This window comes from Mus pahari, chromosome 11 (genome assembly GCF_900095145.1).
Source record: "Mus pahari chromosome 11, PAHARI_EIJ_v1.1, whole genome shotgun sequence".
Lineage (NCBI taxonomy): Eukaryota > Metazoa > Chordata > Mammalia > Rodentia > Muridae > Mus > Mus pahari.
Genome location: NC_034600.1, coordinates 30,532,364 through 30,550,186, shown reverse-complemented (window position 1 = coordinate 30,550,186; position 17,823 = coordinate 30,532,364). Strand labels below are relative to the sequence as shown.

The 17,823-nt window shown below is 47.6% G+C and overlaps 1 protein-coding gene across 1 annotated transcript in view; it reads left to right on the top strand.

The window, feature by feature from the left end:
• Nucleotides 1–17,823, top strand: part of Map1b (microtubule associated protein 1B) — a 100,151-nt gene that overhangs the window by 65,000 nt on the left and 17,328 nt on the right. The window contains exons 3-4 of the mRNA XM_021208259.2: nucleotides 11,720–11,802; nucleotides 14,214–14,354. Of these exons, the coding sequence (XP_021063918.1) occupies nucleotides 11,720–11,802; nucleotides 14,214–14,354 (224 nt within the window). The remainder of the gene's footprint in view (nucleotides 1–11,719; nucleotides 11,803–14,213; nucleotides 14,355–17,823) is intronic.

Sequence of the window (17,823 nt, the reverse complement as noted above, 5' to 3'; positions counted from 1 at the left end):
CAAATATGTTTTGTGACTGGACATCTAGAGGAATAGAGAAAAGCACATCCTTAAGGTCTAGAACTGAGAAGTGGGAAGTACTTGAGGGGATAGTAGAAAGATGTGTGTAGGGGTTAGCCACAACCGGGTAAAGAGGCACCACTGCAGAGTTAATACGTCTGAGATCCTGGAATAAACGATAGGCACCACTGGTTTTTTTTTTGTTTGTTTGTTTGTTTGTTTGTTTGTTTGTTTTACTGCCAGTATAGGGGTGTTAAAAGGAGAAGAGGTAGGGTGAAGGAGTTTCTTTCTCAACAGGTTAGAGATGATCATCTTGAGTCCCCTGAGGCTCTGGAGAGAGAGGGTATTGAACCTGGGTAATATACCTGGTAGGGTCCAACAATTGGATGACAACAGGTAAATGGTGTTTAGCAACAGAGGGGTTCTGGATGTCCCAGACTCGGGGGGTCTACCTGTGAGGCTGGTAAAGGGAATGACATGGTATTGTTAGTAGGTTGGCTGGCTAAAAGGAGGAGCAGAGGAACCGCTGGTGAGCTTGAGTTCAGGCGAATATGGGGAGCAAAAGAGATAGAGGCTCCCAGCCTAGATAGGAGATCCCCTCCCAATAAGGGGACAGGGCATGTGAACACTACCAAAAAGGAATGGGTGAGAGGTACACCCCTAAAAAGGCAATTAAGTGGTGGGATCTGATATGGGAAATAAGGTTGTCCTCCTACCCCAACAATAGGAAAACGAGAGGGAGATGTGGGCTCCCAAAACTTCATTAGGACCGAGTAAGTGGTTCCAGTGTCCAAGAGGAAAGACATGGGCTGCCCACAGACCACGATGTCTACCCTAAGCTCTCTGTTCGTGATGGCAGTGGTTGGGTCAGAGGAGCCTGGGCTTTGTCAGTCGGCCATAACCAAGCCTAGGAGATCTGTTGGAGGGTTATCTGGGAGTGATGCCCCCCTGTTTTGCATAACATGGGGGCAATCAACAGCCCAATGTCCTTCTTGATGGCACCTAAGGCATGGGTTGCGAGGATTAGGGCAGGCTTTGCCTCAGTGACCTTGTCGACCACACCTGTAACAGGTGCCCAGTGGTCTTTGGGTAGAGGACCATGAGCTCGGGGTGGCAGCTGGGGCTGGTCGGACAGCCTTTCCCAGCATATTGCCTTTTCCAGCATATTGCGAACCCTCTTATCTCTCCCATGGTACACTTTGAAGGTCAGTACCAGGACTTCTGCCTGTGGAGTCAGGGGTCCCTTCTCCAATTTTTAGCTTTTATGTCAGGATAGCTCTGGGAAAAGAAGTGAGTCATTACTGCAATAAAGCACCTTTAAGGCGTTCTAAAAACTGATATGGATTTTCCTGTTTATCTTGGATAACCTCTTGAAGTTTTTCAAAATTTACCAGTTTTAAAGCCGCTTTTCTTAGACCCACCAAAAGACATGTAACAAACCTGTCCATGCTACAATACCACCTGTGGAATTATAATTCCATTGAGGATCCAGGTCAGGTACTGTCTCTGCTCCAATTGGGTTTGCTCTATCTGTTTGGTGAATCTTGTCTGCATGCACTCTCGCTTGTTCCCAAACTCACTTGCGTTCCTCGAGAAGCAAATTGTTAGTAAGTATCATGTGTATATCATGAAAAGTCAAGCTGTACGACTGAGTGATATACTGAAATTCTTTGATAAAGGCAGAGGGATTAGAAGTATATGAGCCCAATCTTTTCTCTATCTGAGAGAGTTCACTCAGTGAGAAGGGGACATGCACTCTGACCAGACCATCTTCCCCTGCAACCTCCCTTAAGGGAAGGACTGTCACTGGGTCAGGTTCTTCTAGGGGTGGAGAGCTTGGGATTTTGGTCGTGTCCTTAGAGCGAGTAATTGGTGGTGTGAAGGTGGGTGCCAAAGTAGAGCACTTAGAGGGGCCTGCAGTTGGTGCAGAAGGAAGGGGAGAGCTGGGAGTGATAGGCCCTGGGGGGTCTTGGTGGAGGAAGCTGAGGTAGCAGTGTAGGTTCTAGACAGTGCAGAAGTAGGCCTACGGCGGAAAGGAGGTTGTTCGTTCACTGGGTCCAGTGTCGTAGTATTGTCCAGTGGGAGTTGTGCAGGGTTCATGGCTAACAAGGGATGAGTTGGAGAGCAGGAAGAACACATAGCAGGATTGGAACGGAGATGAATGAAAGATTTTGCATAGGTAACCTCTTCCCATTTACCGATTTGTTCTGGCAGTGTGTATTAGGATCCTTAAAACAACTGGATCCAGACCTTATTGCAAAGGAATAACAATTTTGATGCCTTCAAAGGAGGCGTGAACCTTAAGGACTCAAGGTTTTCTGAGGACACGTGGTTTGCCCATGCTCTGGAAGTTCCTGGTATGTTCTAACGGCGTCCCAGAGAACAACTCAGAAACCAAAAAGGAAATCAGCCAGGCTAGAGTGCCCAAGTTGTCACGAGGATCTCTAGTGGCTACCCAGTAAGTCCTGGACTTACTGTGGGAAGTGCTCTACCTTGGCCAGGGATTTCAGCCAACCTGCTGGGGGTCTGTACGGAAAGAGCAGCTTGCGAGAGAGAGCAGGATCCAGATGGGCAGTATCTCTCCTATGCCAGCTGAGTCAGTAGCCCCTAGTTCTCAAGCAGAACTGGCCAGGTTCTGTTCCATGAACTGGAGGCCCCGCCCCGCTGACAGACCCTGCCAATAGTATGCCCGTGTCTGTGTGAGAGGTTTTTAAGAACCGGTAAAATGGGAATGTGGAAGTCTGGCCTATAAGGCACTGTGGAAATGGTGTAGCTCACTTAAAGTTTCTATGCTCTGGGACAGCAGCAGGTTACGTGGTGGAAATGGTGGGAAGTCGCGTTCCTCCCCCCCCTTAGGCCTTTGTGTGAGCCCCCCAGTCTTTTGCAACTGCTTGGGGCAAAGGCTTAAACACAAGGGGGAGGTGGGGTCGCCAAGAGTTCTGGCTCCGAGGGAGGAGGGAAAGTTGCAAGCCACTGTGCAGAGGGTTGGTGTGCATGTGCATGTGTGCAAGTGGCTGCAAGGCAGCGGGGATCTTACCGTGGATGTTGTGTTCGGTACCTGCCACTGTGTCCACTGGGTGCCCCTTGGGCAACACCAGGTGCTGGTGGCTGCTGGCTTTTCTGCTTAATCCATCCCGGGTTTCAGCACCAATTTTATGTTTTGGGCAGATAAACCAAACAGCAGACTACGCCAAGGTGATTCCACATGAGAGAGGTTTATTAAGCAGGGATGGGGGGTGGTGAAGCGAGTAGAAAAGAAGAGCAGAGGAGAGAGAGGAGGAGGAGAAAGAGAAGAGAAGAGAGGAGAAAGAAGAGGAGGAAGGAGAAGAGAAGAGGGGGGAAGGGGGAAAGAGAAGAGGAGAAGATGACAAGGAGGGGATGATCCCCTAATTTATACAGAAAATGACATCACACCAGTGAGGGTGGAAACTGAGCCAGGTGAGTTGTGGGATTGAGGGCCATTGTTCTGGCAATGCAGGTCCAGGGTCACATGATTAGGCCAGGGCTTGGAGTATCCTGGTGCTAACAAGGCACAGTCTCAGCTAGTGCCCACACTGGGTAGTGTTTGTTCTTCAGGTGACCTCCAGGGAGCCTGATTTAATCTACTCTGTTGATATTTCTTTCTTTCTTCTGCCACAGTTCACTTCTAACCCTTGACAATTTGTCTCAAGGCTTTGAAAACCTAGTGAAGAGGGTGTGGGTGTGGTGGCAAATGCCTACAATCTTAAGTTTTCAAGAGGATGAGACAGGAGGATCATGAGTTAGAGGCTAGTTTGAGCAAGATTTCGAAACCCTGAGGGCCAGAAACCACAGAGCTAGAGAGATGGCTCAGTGGGGAAAGAGCTATTGCTCTTCTTGTGAAGGACTAGAGTCCGGATCCCAGCGCCCAAGCGAGCAGCTCACAACCATCTCCAGCTCAGTTCCAGGAGAGCCAGTGCCCTTTTCTGGTCTCTACATACCTGTGCATAAATATGTGCAGACATATAATTACACATAAGGAAGGAAGGAAGGAAGGAAGGAAGGAAGGAAGGAAGGAAGGAAGGAAGGAAGGAAGGAAGGAAGGAAAGAAGGTAGGAAGGAAGATGGTGGAATAGAGATATTAAAAAGCAAATAAAGAGGCTAAGGGAAGGGCTGAAGAGGGAGACAAATATGGCAGACAATTTAGAAAGTGAGTAAGAACTCTGCAAAGGGAACAGAAGCCACTGCTTCACATCCTAGCCCTGCAAATTCTGGATGAAGGAATATGGAACACAAAACAAGGACTCTCCTGCCAGCAGGGGCAAAGCCAGACTGCTGTAGCCAAAGGTTGGATGATCTCTATTTACTTAGACCAGCTTGGGACAGAGAGAACCTTGGGAGTTGGGTCTTTAGTTACTTGTTTCTAGGTTGGGAACACATGAAGTCCAGGAGGGCAGGACACCCAAGGGAAGGATGGATGGAAGGCCCAGCAGCCTTGGAATATGAGACCACAGCCAATGACAGAGAAAAAGAACAATGGTTAACAGTAAGGAAGTGTAGGGAAATGAGATACAGACTCAAGTCACAGAATTTTCTGCAACTCTAAAACCAAGCAGATGAAACATGGCTTATGTTGCTTCCAAGCACTGATCAGCTCATTTACACTGAAAAAGATTATTCAGAATGTGCCGGGGATTCGTGTACAATGGGATTTGATGCTTTAATTCTCTTGAAAACTAAATGGTCAGAATTTGAAGAATAATGTGGCTGTCAAGGACACACCCCAGAGCTGAAACATCAAAAACAAAGGCTTATTTTCAACGGAAAAGAAATCTTATTTCTGGGACTGTCAGCAGGGAGGATGGGGGAGAACTTGGCTGACCATTCAGCAGAAACAACACTGATGGAGGGTTGATCACGCTGTCCAGCAGATTTTGGTTAACTGTCAGCTGGCCCACGCGGTGTGTGAACCTCTTACAAAGGGAAGTGTTGGCATTACAGTCGGGCCATCTTTATTTTGGGTGAGTGGCTCCGGAGGAGTGAAAGGGATACTGCCACATCCCTGACCTTGGCCATGAGAAGTTGGGCAAGACATTAGACCTCAGGTTTGTGGTCCACGGGGAGGAGAGAGTGTTTGCACTCAGGCTGTCCTAGGAGTGTGAGGAGACTTCAACACAGCCTCCCCCTTTTAGATGGACTGCTTCGCTCTCCTAAATCACTCTCCACATTGAAGGTTTGGTCGCTGTGTTCCTGGGATGGACTTTCAGCCTTGTAGTTAGCTTGTGATCCAAGGAGATTTGCACCTCCCACATGGAAGGGTCTCTTATTCCTCATGCCCCATAAAGTCTGCCTTTCCACTGAATTATGTTTGGGCTGCCTTTTACCTGTGGTCCCTCTGCCTCAGATACCAGGCTGGAAGTTCCTTTCCCAAGCCTAAGGTTACATTGATGAGTCAGAAGAGATGAACAAGGTGACTCCTCGATGAGAAAAGGCCTTGGAGAAATCAGACTCCCTATAGGGTGAAAGGCTTTGTCTCCCCAGAGGGAAGCTGTATCGTTTCTGATAAACAGTTGGCCTTCTGTTTTCTGTGTGACGCCAAGGCTGGTCTTTGGGGATCCTAGCAATCAGGAGATACCAAGTCCCCCAGCGCCTTTGTTTTCTCGAGCTTCTCAGAAAGCCTTTAAGGGTTTCGTGTCTTCCCTGCCTTGTGGTCACTTCTCTCTATGCTGAGGCGATTTTGGCTCTAGGGAACATGAAGGTGGCTTTATTTGCTCCCAGGTTGCTTCATCCTCTCTTCTAGATGCTTCTTCCAATTTCTGACCTTGAGTGCAGGAGGGGGGGGGATGGGTGGGAGGAATGGGTGGGTAGGTGGGGGAGGGGATCTGCTAATTGCGGCCTCTCAGAAGCTCTGTTCCTGATAAACTATATTCACCCAGACTCTCTCGTTTTCCATTTAGAAACACAGGTGGGGCAGAGGCTCACAGGGGACCAATCGCCTTGGGTGCTTCACAGACTCCTCCCTTGTTGGCATCCCCTCTGCCCTGTGAAGGAAGCTTGGCTGCAGTTTCTGCTAAGGCAGGGCTTGCTCTCCTCCCAGAGTTAATTCCCTCCATCCCGGCTCTGTTTCTCTTCACACTGACCACACATCTGCCCTGCATATTATGTGGGTTCCTAGAGTAAGGAGGCCTGGTTATGGTTTTAAATAAAAGATGTTATTAAAAGCTGCCTGGAGACCTGTAGGTAATTACCGACCACAGGGTTGTGATTTCCATGGTTGTGAAGCGCAGCTCTTGATTCTTGCTTTTATCCATTTAGCTAAACTTCCCCCAGTGGAGTTTTATGGAGCACAAAGGATTGAGGTGAGAGGGTTTCCCCCTTCACAGGCCTACTGTGATGGAGGGGTTGGGGTGAAGGTCTGTCCGTAGCATTCTCCCTGCCTCCTTTCCTGCTTTAACACGCAGGGTGTTCATAGTCATTAAGTGATCAGACCTTATGTTTAATTAAGCAGTCTCAGGCTGTCTTTAGCCCAAGCATTTCCCAACCCAACCCTAGGATGTTCTTTCATCTTCGCAATGGAGTCTAGATTCTAGTGTTGGTTCACAAGACCAGGTGCCTTATCAAACAGTCACTCTAGTGTTCAGCCAGCAAAGGCTGGTGGGAGGGAATAGGAAAAGGCATGACAGCAGTGGGAACTGACAGGAGAAGGGGTGAGGATAGGGTAGCAAGGACCTGTGGAATTCCCCCTGACCGCCATCTTGGCTGTGTGTAATTCAGGTCCCGCTTCATCTTCTCTCTGTCATACAATCTAATACACTGAAATTGCTTAAATAAAGTTCTGGCCTTTAATCATTAAAGGAGAGTTCAAAATGGGTGTTGTGCTCATAAGAACAACATAGAAGCTTTTAGCAGTTCTGTGTTCATCAGGAGGTTGCTCAGCTACCTTGATGCTTCGATCTGGGCCTAGGATGCTGTGGAGTTGCTCTGGCCTCAGCAAGGATGCTTCGATCTCCTTATAGGCTTTGCGTGTGGGAGAGAAGACTTATCCATATGTAAAAAGAGATTCTAGCTGGGCAGTGGTGGTACACGCCTTTAATCCTAGCACTTAGTAGGCAGAGGCAGGTGGATTTCTGAGTTCGAGGCTAGCCTGGTCTACAGAGTGAGTTCCAGGACTGCCAGGGCTACACAGAGAAACCCTGTCTTGAAAAACAAAACAAAACAAGACCAAAAAAAAGAGAGAGAGAGAGAGATTCTAGATTTTGTTTTTCTTGAGACAGCGTCTTGTGTAGTCCAACCTGGCTTTGAATTGGATGATCTTGAACTTGTGATGACCAAGTCTTCACCTCCAAATAGGTGAGATTACAGGCATGGACCACCACAACCGATTTAAGCAGTGCTGGAGATCAAACCTAGGCCTTGGTGTATGCCAGACAAGTATCCTACCAACTGTGCTATATCCCAGCCCAGGTTCTGTGTTGCTATCCTTTGTGATGAGAGTGCCTGAATTTAGCCACAGTCAACCTCTGCAATCCAGGAGGGTTGTGTGTCAAACCCACGCTGAGAGGAAAAATCTTAAACTCCCTGAGGAGATCTATAACTATCCTGGAAACATGAAAACGTCATTTTTTTTTTTACCTTAAAAGATTTCAGAAATCACCTAGATGTGCTGTGAACATAAACCAACAGAACAACCCAACTTCAAAAGACAAGTAGAGTCAATTAAAGAAGATTTTAAAGATAGGGAAAAAAAAAATCCCAGGAATAACTGCAAAGTATAGAGTGTTTGAATTTCAAATACAGCTGTAGGAGGGAGACCACAGACAAAAGCCCCATTGTCTGAAGGGCCCTGCTGCTCCAAGGGGTCCTCATTCTCTTTTAATTCTGAAGTGGAGCAGACCCTTTGTCACATAGCAGCTTTCTCTGTTGCCCCCACCTCACCAGGTCGAGCCTCACAGCTATGTGGAATTTTTTGAGGAAGACTTCAAAGACTTTTTTTTTTTTTCATATGGAAACGACTGACACAACTCCATCACTCCCGTGTCCAGCCTCCACAAAGCTGAGGAGGGTTGGCCATTCATAGGGTGCCCCTTGGTTTCTTTATGAGGTATCTATAGGGAGGGCAGACTAGAGGGTGAGGAGAGAGGCTGGGAACTTCTTTCCTGAAGCAACTGAATGGGGACCTTTACAGGCAAGGGTGGTGGCTTCTCCCTGAGAATGCCTGGCCCTCTTCCCAGTGTGAAACATTCCCCAAATATGCAGCTTTGTGAGCGTCCCAGCTGCCTGAGCAGACAGCCGCCTGCTGCCAGAGAGCCAGCGGGCACCCAGGGATGCTGGGTGTGGGGAACTGACCGGTCCCTCAGCCGAGGCCCTCATCTTGGCAGATGCTGGAGAGGCCCGACCTTCGGTGACGGGTCTTGTGGTTGAATCTGGACAACATTCCAGCCAAGACAAGAGCTGGGGGCTCTCTCTGACTGTCTCTACATCCATCCCTTCCTTCCTTCAAATCAACACTACAAAAAGGCATCTAGGCACACATGCATTGTCAGTGTCCTCGCTCCGAGTTCTCACAAAGATGGACAAGGCATCATTAGCTGAACTCCTGCTCTGAAACATGACTTAGGGATTGTGGAGGTGACCAGCAGCTGTTACGTGGCGTTCGTTCTGTCTGGCAACAGAGAGAGCCAAGGAGGAAGAGAGTGTCTGGTGGCCGGTAAGAAGCCCTTGGCAGAGAGCAGCTGGAGACCTCTCTGGGGAGGGCTGGCGTGTGCAGGCAGGAGCGTGGTTGTGGTGGCTGTTGTTGCTTTTGAAGGGTGCAGTCAGCAGCCGAGAAAGGGCTCTGACTCCATTAGGGACTCTTGGGGAGGGGGATGTTTCTGCAAACCTTGCTTCGGTTTGCTTCTGCGACTCCTACAGAACACAGTTAATGACAGTAGTCAGACCCAGTCTCACACTGTCGGGTGCTCTGGGGGCTCACATCGAAGATATGATGAAGAAACAACCATTCCTTTATTGGGTAATGTCAGCTTCGTCTTGCCTCGAGTTCTTGTCTTCGAAGATCTCAAAGTCTTTGTTCCAAGGAGGTCACAGATGGAAGGGTCACACTTGATCCAGCATGGATTTGTGTGATCTTTCACTGTGTCATCTGCTTATTTAAATTATGTTTGCTTTAGCTTTAAGTGTGTATGGTTGTCAAAGGGGAAAACAACCAAAAGCCAAAAGGCAAATTTTACATTAATTCCAAAATATAGCATTCGTGATAAATGAACTGTGTCTTCCACGGTTTGGCATCTTTTTCCTAAGCCTCGGGTCTTTGCCTGCTCCAGCAGTTGACACTGTTCTTATTTAGAGCTTCTTCTTGACTGGTCATTTGCAGTAGGACATTTCATGTTTCTATTTAATTTTGCTTTGCTGTGGATAGGTGCTGTGCCTCGCCTGACCCCCCGGTATTCTCTGCCGACATCCTCCTTCTTTAAGCCCATCTCTTGTTGGTCTTTCCCCTAACTCTTCTTCAGCATCTGATGGCCGTTTTGCCAAAGCCAAGTTCTGATAACTAGCATCATCGGAAGTGGTTAAATCCAGAAGGGATCTAGAGCTGGGCAGCCTGGGACCAGACCCTGGCCTGGCCTGACCCTGTCGTGGGGTCCTGAGCTACTCCATGTCCTCTGTCAACTCTTCGTCTTCAGTAGTGAGCCATGGTCATGGTATCTCGTGAGAGAGCACTTCAGGGGATTCAGTGAAACTATATAGGTCTCAGAACAGGGCGTGGCACCGGCATTGTTTAGTTTGGGCTGCTCCTCTGCCTTCCTAAAATTGACTGGTAAATATTACTGTAAAGAAAAGCAAGGATGATCAATAATAGTGACATGACTAGAATGTCTCTATGTAGCTGTTTCTATTTTCTGTGATCCTTGGTAATACAAAGGGGAAATCTCCAGCTGAGTCGTGCCCGGGACCGCCTTCTTTCTATTGGCTTTCCTGAGACAGTGTATAGACATATACCACACACACACACACACACACACACACACACACACCCCGCGCATGCGTGCGCACACACATGCAAACCGCCTCCTTTCTAATGGCTTTCCTGAGACAGTGTAGAGACATATACCACACACACACACACACACACACACAGACACACCACACGCGCACGTGCGCATACACACACACAAACCGCCTCCTTTCTAATGGCTTTCCTGTGAAGTATTTTCTTCAGGGATTACTTGTCTGTCTCATTGATACGTATAAAGAAAAATTGACCATTTTAACTATTTTTTTTAAAAATCTACAACTCAGGAGTGATCATTACATCTACAAGGTTGTATATATCATCACTTACATTTTCAAAATGTTTTCATTACCCCAAACATGGAATAGTACCCATTAAGCAATAGCTCCCCAATTCCCCCTCCTTTAGCCTTTGGTAATTGCTATTTTAAATTTACCTATTCTGGGTATTTCATGGGCATGAAATCCTATTTTATTTATCCATTTGTGTCCAACTCCCCCCCCCCTTTGTTCTAGTTCATCTTTGTAACGTTAGCAGAGCTTGATTTTTTTTTTTTTCTATTTCTGACTAGTATCCCGTTATGGGTAGACCACATCTAACCCAGACACTTGGGTTATTTTATCTTTTGGCTATTAAAATAATGCTGTAATTAACATTAGCACAAAAATATTTGCTCAAGTTCCTACTTTCAACTTGCACCAACCAATTAAAACGGCAGTTCATACAGGATTCAGTTTTAGCTTTTTGAAGAACCCTAGATCTATTTTCCTTCTGCTTTTCTCTGTTGGTAGCTCCCTCAGATGCTCCTTCGTTTCTTCCAGTCTTCCAAGCTTCATTGTACTTCCAAACATCAGGCGAGCTTTCCCTCCCGACCACGTGGCTTCCTCCCACCTTTCCAAGGGAACGCCCCTCTCTGTCCCTTGTTTGCTGGTAAAGCATACATCAGCGACTCTGGCCACATACACTAGATGGCTTTCATCTCCTTGTCAAAGCAGGGTAATGTTTGTAGAAGGCAGTCCATAGGTCTCTGCTGACCTAAGCCTGGGGCTGCCCAGCTACAGGATGGTGCTGTAAGGAGTGGGAGATATCTAGAGCATCCTTAAACAGGCCCCCTCATCCCAAACCACACCTTACTTTGTTAGTTCTCCCTCAGTTTTGTCTTGTGGGGCAGTTTGGCCACCCTGTCCTGGGGGAGGGTCGCCGTCCACTTCTCTTTTGCCCACGGTTTCTTCACTTTCCTACAAGCAAGTGAATTAATTAGTGAATACCCCAACAGACCTTAAGCCTGCCTCAGACAGCCTTTCTGGCTGCTGGGTTCATTGTTAGTCGGGTTTCTGGCCGTCATTCACTTCACAATGAGGCTCCTAATTAATCTCCGCACTGTTCTCACCAGAAGAAAGGACGTTAGGGAGAAACATCCCCAATTACCATGAGAAAGGAAATGTCAAGAGCTCCACTGAGTTTTCCTGGCACCCCTCCCTGGTCTCTGATGAAAACCCGGCCATTGGGTCAGGAGGCTGCCTAGCCATTGACCATGAAAGACCCAGTGTAAAAGCCTGGGGGCCCCAGGCTACACAAGCTCCAGTTCAGCATGCTGTGTGCACACCCTCGTGCTCAGTAGCATCCACTGTGTTTCCCAGCTTCCAGGGTTACATCGGAGTTGGAAATTTCTCCACCGTCCCAGACATAGGTGAGCCACTTTCATCCGGAAGAGCTAAAGGTCTCTTCTTTGTGTATTTTTTGTGCCTTCAGGACAAAAGATTCTTCATCACCGAAGTGACGTCTTAGAAACCGTAGTTCTGATCAATCCTTCAGATGAAGCAGTCAGCACTGAGGTGAGTATTTCGGTTCTGGGAGGTCTTAGAGTCTCGAAGGATGGAGACTTTGCTGATCAAAGGTGCTAGATAGGTGGGGCAGTTGGAGAGAGAGATGTACAAAGGGGAAGTCCCGGGTCCTAGGCTTCCTCGATGCCCAGAGCCTGCTTCTCTGCATCTAGTATCAGCACCAGCTCACCAGAAGCCTCCTTCAAATAAGGACACAGTGGACAATGCCAGCTGGAAGCTTGTTTGTAGAGGGGTGTAGAATGGGGGTGTATGCACTGGGTATGTTGTTGCCAGGATGCAGAGCAAGAATGTAGCAGAGGAAATAGACGGCAAGCCCCGGGCTGGCACATACAGGGATGGAACTCAGAGAAGACGAGCATCCCATTAGCATCCCTGTTCAGAGAGATCCAGGCCAGCACTAACTACCTTTGGAAGGCGGGCCAGCACAAGCATCAGAAACATGGTCAAATTACCTGGTTTCATCATCCAAGGTCTGCCACTTATAACCTGCTGGCCTAGGTTAAGTTATCTTACTGCTTCAGTTTGCCCCTCCACATAATGGAGATCATAATAGACCCTGAATTTAATGCTCCTACTTAATGTTCTCTGAAGTGGTCAGGGCTTAGAAGTGTGGCGCATAGTGACTAAGATGTACATGCTGGCCATCGCTGCTGTATCATTAGCATCACATGAGAATACTTACTGCTAGAGAGAGTAATTGGGAATTTCAGGACCCACCCTGACATAAGAATTTGGAGAAAGCCAAGAGAATCCCTGTTCCCTCAGGCCAAGCGTTGATAGAGCTCCTCTCCCACCTCCTCAGAGATAGAGTTGCTTCCTGAACATTAAGGTAGCCAAAGGCCCTGGCAACATCCTGGGTGCTTTAACAACTCTGACTATTCGTGTTTTCAAAATTGGATATAATTCATAAACCATAGACTCTATCCACTGAAAGTGTGTAGTTTTGTGGATGGTTTGTTTTTTTAAAGAATTATAAAAATGAACAGTTTAACTCCAAAACATGCCTGTCACTCCCCAAAATTTCCTAAACCCATTAGCAGTTACTCCACTGCCCCTTAGCTTCTGACAACCCGTTTTCTCTCTCCAGATTTTTCCTGTCTTAGACATTTCATACAGATGGCATCATACAACATGGGGCCTCTTTTGTGGAGCTTAACTTAGCTTAGTGGCGTCACGATCTAGTCACATCGTAGCATGTTGGTCCCGTACTCCTTTGGACGATTGTGTGGCATCCTTTTGTAGACGTCTGATAATTTGTTTCTTAGTTTCTGCCACTTACACTGCTTTCAGTTTGGGACTATCATAATCAGGCCTGTTTTGACCTACTTCTATGTGCAAAAGCTCTGACAATCCAATTAGGCATGAAGTCACAGAAAACCCAGGGGCACTTAATGTCACCCAGAAGCTAGAGGGCTAGCATGTACCCACAGCCTAACTGTGAAACAGGAGTTTTTTTGTCTTTTGTTTTTTGTTTTTTTAAAGCTTTTGTTGGAAGTATCAAGCTAGTCTGTGGAGCACATGAGCCTGAGACAACTGCTTAGGTATGCATGCTTTTCCATGAGTGGCCGGCCTGTGGGGTTCATGGGCAGGGGTCATGGCCTGTTTAGTTTTGAATTTTCCCTGGTGCAGAACATGATGCAGGGCACGTAGTGTGTGCTAAACATTCATGAACTGGGTTCAGAACCTTGGCTCAGAGGGTGGTGTTCCCACAGAGGACAACTGGCCCCCCGCCCCTAGCCAATGAAAATTCAGCAAAGCTTCTTTGGCGTAAGTTATTTTCCATTCTGTTTCTCGGATCGCCACTCAGGGGTCGCCTTTTCTTCTGTCCCGTGTCAAGCTTCTTGCTGCAAAACACTGGAGTCTGCATTTGTCATGGTGTGCTTGCTCTGGAAGGACTGCAAGGAAGGAATTCTGAGTGTAGGAACTTGAGGCCTACTTGGGAACATGTCTTTTCTGAAGCTAGCTGGGGGACCTGGATTGGCATAGCCACAAGTCTCTCCTGGCCTCTCAGGCTGCAGGCTGCAGGCTGCTAGATTCTTTCTAACAGCTGTGGAACAAATGCTTGCCAGCTGTGAAGACCACTTTGAAGAGAGGAGGAGACTCAGGGAGAAAAAGTCAATACCCTGCTGTTTTGGATTGAAGCAAAACTCATACACGGGATTCACCGACACACTAATAACCACAATGATTAATTTTATGAATAACTCCTACAGGCAGGGGACTCTGTCCAGCACTCCCTGCCCCCCACCTCTCCGCTGAAGTAATTAGACACTCGGAATGAACTCGTTTGGTTGGCAGTAAGCTTCAGGCATGGTCATAGTGCCTGGGACTTGGGGGCGGGGAGGGGGCCAGCTCTTGCTCCGAGAACCCTCACGTACTCTGTGCCTGCAACTGTGTTTCAGGTGCGTTTGATGATCACTGACGCCGCCCGCCATAAACTGCTGGTGCTCACCGGACAGTGCTTTGAGAACACTGGAGAGCTCATTCTGCAGTCTGGCTCCTTCTCCTTCCAGAACTTCATAGAGATTTTCACAGACCAAGAGGTGGGTTCCGAGCAGCGCGTCTGGGCTGTTTGGATGTGGGGGGGGGGGGAAGGTAGTAGGAGGGACCCCTTTGAAATAAGCAAAACTATGACCCCAAATTGCTTAGGCCCGGGCTAGATCACTATTACAATCGATGGATGATTAGAACCTCGGCCATTGTGCTGGAGGAGACATCGGTGGGCACTGTGAGCGTGTTTGGAATGACGGCCGTTAACGGATGACAGAAGTGCTAGGGACACTAGAACCGACCGAACTCCAGGAGAGACTCAGCTTTCCTGTTTTTTTTCAGAGGTTTCTCCACAGATCTCTTGGACTTCAGTAGGATGAGAAGCTGGGGTGGGGTCCGGAGTGGACTGAGGGATGCATTTCCGGGAGTTACTGCAGCCATTTAGACCTGTCTCACTGAGATGGCAGCCTTGGTGTGTCGTGTGCTGGGAAGGGCCATGTGTCTCCCAGCCTTCAGTCGCCCTCAGCCCCACACTACACAGAGAGATCTCATGGCTTGGCCTCTCACTAACTGTCCGGCTTTACTTGGTTTCACCTAGAGGCCTCAGGAACCCCCTGGAGAGATAACACAACAGTTTTCTCTCTCCACACATAGGTCAGAGAGACAGCATGCAAGTGTGAAACGGGACATTTCTATTCAGTGTGTGGAGCCTCGATTCCTTTCAGAGGGTTTGAGGTCATCTGTACCTGGAGGCACATAGCACCAGCTCACCAGAGTGAGAAAGATCCCTGGCTGGCAAATGGCTCCTTGCTCAGAGGCCTCTGGGCTCACTCACAGCTGTCCTGTCTTCCCACTTTAAGGTGGAAGCTTTGCCTGTGTCTTTCTCTAGAGCTGGGCTTCCTCCTCCCCCAGGGCAGAGCCAAATGCCCTGCTGTATCACAGCCACATTGCTCAATTGCCCTGAAATGCCAGGGAAAGAGCTATGATTTCCCCTGGTGGGAGTGCTGGGAAACTTTTGAATAGTCCCTATAATACCAGTTATTTTTCAAGTTCTGTTCATTGATCATGAGCTATAACAGGTACTTGGGCTTTTGTCTGGCATTTCAGATGTCAGCATCTTGTCCCAGGGAGGGGATCGGGTTGTCGTGGCCAATCTCATGTTGGGTGGTCAAGTGATATGGCTGATAAGATCAGCTCGGCCCTCAGCCTTTGGTTCATTTGCATGCACATGGGCGCCTTCCTGCACTCCTGTACAGTTCTGTAGCTCCTTTGCCAAATAGAGGAAATGTGTAAGAAAAAGCATTTTATCATCGCCAAGACTTTTCACAAGGAGGTATCATATGCTGTTCATCTGGGCCCCAAGTAATCCCCTCTCTGAGAATGAGGAATGGTTTTTATGAAGTTGCCACTTAAATGACTTTTAAAAGTCCTGGCAATGGAGATTTTGTACAGTGGGCTGTGCATGTGCCCAACTTTACCATTAATTATGAAGAAGGAAAAAAAAAAAGGCTTATCTAAAGAATTCAAGTTCTATAGAAGGGATAGCTACTCCAGGGTTTGTTGTCATAAACGTGAGTTCTGAGTGGCTTGCACATTATTACATCCAGCAGCCACCACTGATGCCATGGACGGTCATAGTCTCCTCTCCTACCTCACCTTCTCCAGAGGAAGCCATGCTCAGTGGACGTGAAAGGCTCGCCACAGTTTTCTTTAATAGACTAGATCCTTGGTATCAGGGTAGCGCGAGGCGGGGGTGAGGGTGGGGGAGGGTGGAATTCATACCTATCCCCTGCCAAACCAGAGGAACTCAGCCTGTATCTTTTACTTAAGCATTGAAGGAAGGATGCTACAGCTAAAGTGCATTGAGAATTACTAGACGAGGGACTGGAGAGGTTGGTGCAGTGGTTAAGAGCACCAGCTACTCATCCAGAGACCCGGGTTGGATTCCTAGCACCAACATGGCAGCTCACAACTTTCTGTAACTCCAGTGTCAGGGGACCCAACAACTTCTTCTTGCCTCCAAGGGCACTGGATGCATGTACTACACAGACATACATGTGGGCACAGTTAATAAAAATGTTTAAAAATCTCTAGAGTAGACCGATGGATGTGGTTACCTGTAAGCCTTGCAAGAAGGCTTGCCGAATGACTCATTTGAGGTCATTTGCTGTTCAATCTTACTCCCTCTGTCCAACCCTTGAAACAAAACGTAACATTAGAAGAGCAAGCATTTCTGAGACCATTTTCCAACCTTTCCATGGAAAAGGCTTTTCTTCCTGTTGCATTATATCTTCAAGAAGGGACTTTAAGCCGGGCGTGGTGGCACACGCCTTTAATCCCAGCACTCGGGAGGCAGAGGCAGGCGGATTTCCGAGTTTGAGGCCAGCCTGGTCTACAAAGTGAGTTCCAGGACAGCCAGGGCTATACAGAGAAAGCCTGTCTCAAAAAAGACAAAAAAGGGGGGGCTTTAACCTCGAGTTCACCTACAGCATCATCCCCCCACATCCCCTAGAGTAAGTATCTTCTGAGCTACCTAGAAAATGCAAAAGGCCCTGTGTGTTCCCTGTCACAGTACGTATGGGGGATATCCAAGCTTTCAGAACTTGCCACTCTTCGACACCTTGGGATTATCGAACAGGTGGATATTCGAACCCAGAGCTAAGAGAATTTGAGCTAGTGAGAGACACCCCTTTGTTGTAATCCATTTGCATAGTATGGTTATTTAGAGCCTAGAAGACAGGCGCTTTACTCTAGAGAGAAAGCATTAAGAAAAACTCTAGAGGTTAAAGTCAAAGAGAAGGGTCCAGCAAGCAGGACTTGTTTTTGGAGTTTTGTTTGTTTAATCGGGTTTCTCTAAAATGTCACAATTTGGGTGGGAGATGATATAGCTCAATAGTCAAATACTGGCCTGGCATTCCCAAGACCTTGAGTTTAACAACCAGCATCAACACACATGCACACACACACACACACACACAGCAGAGAGAGAGAGAGAGAGAGAGAGAGAGAGAGAGAGAGAGAGAGAGAAAGAGAAAGAGGTGGGGGAAGTAAATATAAACAAATAAATACAACTTGTTAGACCTGTCCTAACCTAGACCCCGTTTTCCAGAAATCGCCAGACCAGATTAGTGTCACCAGAGTCAGCAACTTGAGCAGTTCTCACAGTCCAGTTAATAAATAAGTCTAATTTTCTCAAAGCATGATTAGGTGTTAGTGGAGAAGAAATACGGACCTTGAGGCAGTCTGCAAATTAACATAATATGGAGAAAAAGAAAGCCCATTATTAATAAACCTTTTAAGTATGGTACTTCAGTAGTGGACCAAGCCAGTAAGGGACCTTAAAGTTTAAGCTTCTTTGGCTTCATATAAATCCATTTGATTGTCAACTAAAATCCCCAAGGTTTCCCATGGATATTGTTAAGCTGTGCCTTCCAAGCCCATCCTTATCTGCTGGCTGATGAACCTTACATTTATCTCTTTAGAATGTCACCCTGTTGACAGTTGCCTTGCCATTATGCCCTA